Source organism: Choloepus didactylus, chromosome 11 (assembly GCF_015220235.1).
Source record: "Choloepus didactylus isolate mChoDid1 chromosome 11, mChoDid1.pri, whole genome shotgun sequence".
NCBI classification, from domain to species: Eukaryota; Metazoa; Chordata; class Mammalia; order Pilosa; family Megalonychidae; genus Choloepus; species Choloepus didactylus.
The window spans coordinates 22,324,505-22,329,468 of NC_051317.1; the positions used below are offsets into that span (position 1 = coordinate 22,324,505).

The window sequence follows — 4,964 nt, forward strand, 5'->3', positions numbered from 1 at the left end:
TAAGATTATTCTTTTAGAGGCTATGTTAGGTAAAATGCAAAGGAACAGGAAACCTGGAAATATTTAGATGTGATTATGGTCCTGAGTCCTTAAATGCTGTTTAAATATGTACAATTATTTATCTCTCTGAAAACCATACTTCTTTTGAAAACAAAAAAGTAACCTTTTGAAAATGTTTTATAAAGTTAAGAGGGCATATGTAAAACAACTAACATATTTCATATAGGTGTATAGAAGATTACGTATGACTGCTATCTTATTCAAGCTGTCCGTATCTCTTGCAAATCAGGACTAAGCAAAATGAGAGAATGTCTTTAAATATCTGTGTTGGATATATCTATAAATAGAGATAAGATATAGATAAATAAACTAATAGAGACAGGGAGATATTGGGATTGAAAGTCATAGAGATATAGTGAGATTGAGAGATAGAGAGGTAGAGAAATACAGGGATATAGAGATAAAGAGAGAGATGATAGACACAGGGAGAGAAATGATATAGAGATGTATTAATTCTTATTTTAATCGAGATTTATTAAAATTGCAAAATTTCAAGGAGTCTAAAAGTATTTCTTTAAAATATGGAGAGTGTAACAACTTGGACAATTTTGGTTAAACTATTTTAAATCAGCATTTGGTGACACTGCAATACTAATGAGAAAAATTCTGTCATAAAGACATAGTGTTCAGAATAATTGAAACACATAATATATACACTTGTATGACCATAGAAAAGAATGAAGTTGGCACATTATGAAATGATGGTGGGACAAATTTGTGGTGGAACTAAAGATTTTTGTCTAATCTATCCAGGATAATGAATTGGGAAAGAGAGAATGGGGAGATGGACTAACCAGACCACTGGAACCGACTTTGTTCTCTTGAGGTTATTTCACAACATTCAAGCCCCTAATCTCCTCTTCTCATTCATCTTCTTGATGTTTCTTGTGACCCTTACTGGCAATATTATAATGTTGATTCTCATCTGGTTGGACTCTCAACTCCATACGCCTATGTACTTCCTTCTCAGTCAACTTTCCATCATGGACCTCTTGTACAGCTCCACTTTTGTCCCCAAGATAGCCAGTGATTACCTATCTGGGAAGAATACCATTTCCTTTATTTGCTGTGGAATTCAGCTCATTCTTTTCACAACACTTTGTGGAGCAGAATGCTTTCTCCTGGCAGTCATGGCTTATGACCGCTATGTTGCCATATGCCACCCTCTCTGTTACTCAGTTCTCATGTGCCCTACAGTCTGTGCCTTCATGGTGGCTGGCACCTGGCAGGGTTCTCTGCTCAATGCCTTGGTCCATGGCATATACACTGTGAGTCTTCCTTACTGTTCCTCCCAGGAAATCCATCATTTCTTTTGTGAGTTCCCAGCTCTCCTGAAACTTGTTTGTGCTGATACAATTCATTATGAAACTGGGGTGTATGTTAGTGGTGTTGTGTTCTTCCTCATTCCATTATCTGTCATTATGGCCTCTTATGCACAGATACTTTCTACTCTTTTGAGATCAGGATCAAACTTAGGGATGAGAAAGGCTTTGGCAACCTGTTCTTCCCATATGATTGTGCTGTCTCTCTTCTATGGAACAGCCGTCATCAAATACTATCTCCCCAAAGCCTATCATACCTCAGAGCTGGATGAAGTAGTATCTGTCTTCTACACTATTGTCACTCCCATGCTCAACCCCCTCATCTACAGTCTTCACAACAAAGACATGACTGGAGCCCTAAAGAAAGTTTTGGGATGGTAAAGCTCCTTTAAAAATTAAAATCTATTGAGAATAAGACATGAGAGGATGGACATTATGTACAGAATGGTATTTTAACAGGGTAAGAAAAATTACAATAACCAAACAACTACTCTTTTGGAGGTAACTCATGATCTGGATAAACTCTTTCAACCTACTCTTGGTAAAGTAACAATGGATCTTATCACTTCTTCCTGCTGAACCTCATTTGAGCTTCAGATAACTACAATTGGAATAATCTATATCAGAAGACACCCAAATTTATGAGTATATTATTCTAGTGTGGACCACAAATATACATTTTTCTTCTATTCTCACCACTATGTTTTGAACTGATATTATGCTTCTTAACTAACACTTAGAAACACACATACTCTTACAGTATTTTAGAAAGATTACCCAATCAATTACAGCAATTTAACGTATTAAATATAGTAATCTAATAAAATGTTATTCATTGTTAGGTCTTTTCCAATTTGTTTGTGTGTATATATACATACATACATACACACACACATATACATTTATTTATATATTTTACATTGACATATATACATATATAAATGTATTCAGATATATATGTGTATGAGTATATGCATCTGAGGAGGTTTGGAACTCTAGATACCCCAGAACAACATGTTATTAAGTTGATATGTTTATGTGGGTGTCAGCTGATTGTAACTAGGTCCATTTGATGAATTACTTCAGTCATTGTATAGCCCAAATCAGTCAGGATGTGTCTTAATCCAATTACTGGGATCCTGTGTAAGAGAATGAAATTAAGATAGAGAAAGAAATCCACCAGACTAAGGAGAAGAGAGAGACCCAAATGTGCTGCCATGTGACAAACTAAGGACTAAGGATCCAAGGGAGCCAGCCCCAGAACACCACAGTCTTTGGGGAGAAAGCATCACCTTCATGATTCCTTGATTTGGACATATCCTGGGACTCAAGTCTGTGAGCAAACAAATTCTGACTGATTAAGTTGAATTATTCATTGCATTTGTCTGAGAATCCTAGGATACTAAAAAGCCATTTATATACAAATATATGTATATAGAGACATACAGATGTATATGCATAAATGAGTGTTTGTGTATATATATATATACATACACATGCACATATGTATGTGTACATGAATAGAACTCCTAATTTCTCTGGAATTGTTTTCCTGATATATTCAAAAGTGAAAATAATAGGTCCAAGTATATCATTTTTTATACATATTTACAAAGTAAATTTTATGAAATATGTGTGGCATTGAGAAAGACTTCTTGAGCAAAAGGGGGAAGAGAAATGAAACAAAGTTTTAGTGGCTGAAAGTTTTCAAATGGAGTTAGAGGTCATTCTGGAGGTTATCCTTATGTGTTAAATAGATATCCCTTTGTAGTTTTTAGTATATTGGAATAGCTAAAAGACAATACCTGAAACTATTGAACTGCAAACCAGTGGTCTTGATTCTTGAAGATGATTGTATAACTATGTAGCTTATATGGTTGACCATGTGATTGTGAAAACTTTGTGGCTCACACTCTCTCCATCCAGCTTATGGACATTTGAGTAGAAAAATGGGGACAAAAATTAAATGAATAATAGGGGGTTGGGGGATTGGATGTTTGGAGTGTTCTTTTTACTTTTATTTTTATTCTTATTTTTATGTTTTTTGGAATAATGGAAATATTAAAAAATTGATTGTGGTGATGATGCACAAATATATTACGGTACCGTGAACAACTGAGTGTACGCTTTGGATGATTGCATGGTATGTGAATTTATCTCAATAAAATTTAATTTAGATAAACAAAAAATATGAATTATGTACATTTAAGACAACAAAATATATTTGTTAATATATTATGGATGTTTATATAAGGCTACGTGTTTGGAACCCAATTCACAACAGAATTTAAGATATTCAGTTTTATATTACAATCTTTTAAAAACAATTTTGTAAGTGAAAAAGGGACTTCAGTAGAATTTAATAAATATTCACTTATTTAGTTATGTACCATTAAAATTGTGAATATGTCTTGTAACATTGAGTCTTGGGACTCTTTTCAAAATGACTTTTATCCATGTATTAGCTGTCTTCATATTTTCACATAGATTTGACAAATTTATATTCAATTATTTTTAATGAAAATTCACCAATACACTTGATCTCTTATAAATTAGTGTTGAATCTAAATTATCTGAATTTATGTAAATTGCATTTTTCAATTTTGTTGTATGTCTCAACACTCCATATTATTTGTTTTATAGTTCTATTTTTCCTTGGAAGTGGTTGGTCTTTTCCTTTTATACTTAACTTACAATTCCACCTTCATTCAGCTCTACAGAATGTAATTCTGTGTAAAAATATCCATCTACTTATTTTTGTAACATGTATTTAATAATCAATAAATAACCATTAATTTAATAAAACTACTTAGTCAGAATTGTCTTGAAAGAGCAATTAACAATTACAGAAATGCTTCTATACTATACGAACTGATTCTTACTTTTGCTATGGTTTCTATATCATTGTCTATGTTTTAATAAAAGTGTATTATGACTTATTAATTGCTTGAGAATATGCCCTATGGGAATTTTCTGGAGAAATTATCTTTTAATGTATTATTCTCATAGGAGAAGATGTTAATAAATATAAGCTAAAATGCATAGAAATATGTGTAAAAAATAGTGTTCCTGGAAAAAAAAATCCCTTTTCTCATACTACTATCACTTCAGCTTGTGTAATTATTTCACTTTCCTCACATTCACCAGATTGCCAATATTTTTAAAGCTGTAATATAATTCTAGTAGCAATAGTTCCAAATCACATAAACTGATGTGGATTCAATAGCCCAATTCTTCTTTCTTTGACACCACATCCAAATCTATATCCTACCCTATAGGATATCCAGGTCCTGTGCTTAAGTAAAATGAGAGGGACTAATTTTGTTCCAGTAAAAATATGAACCATTGTTGCTGTATCTCTGCTGACTATACCTAAGCTTATTCAGACACTGCCTCTCCTCCCTTTCCAGTGTGTGGATTTTGACGTTCTTGCCAGTAACAGGTTTGTAACCCAGAGTGAAATTCATAAACATGTTACGCAAGACCAGTCCACCATTTACTCCATCTACCTAGGCAGAATTACCGTTCTAGGAATGGACATATATTCCAATAGGATTAACTGTTCCCTTCCTTGGTCTTTTT

At 33.2% G+C, this 4,964-nt stretch overlaps 1 protein-coding gene across 1 annotated transcript; it reads left to right on the plus strand.

Moving 5' to 3' along the window:
- The first annotated feature begins 836 nt into the window (after positions 1-836).
- LOC119506576 (olfactory receptor 2T27-like) lies at positions 837-1,763 on the plus strand. The gene has a single exon (XM_037799585.1). It carries the CDS (start codon positions 837-839, stop codon positions 1,761-1,763), a length of 927 nt encoding a protein of 308 aa, XP_037655513.1.
- The last annotated feature ends 3,201 nt before the right edge of the window (positions 1,764-4,964 follow it).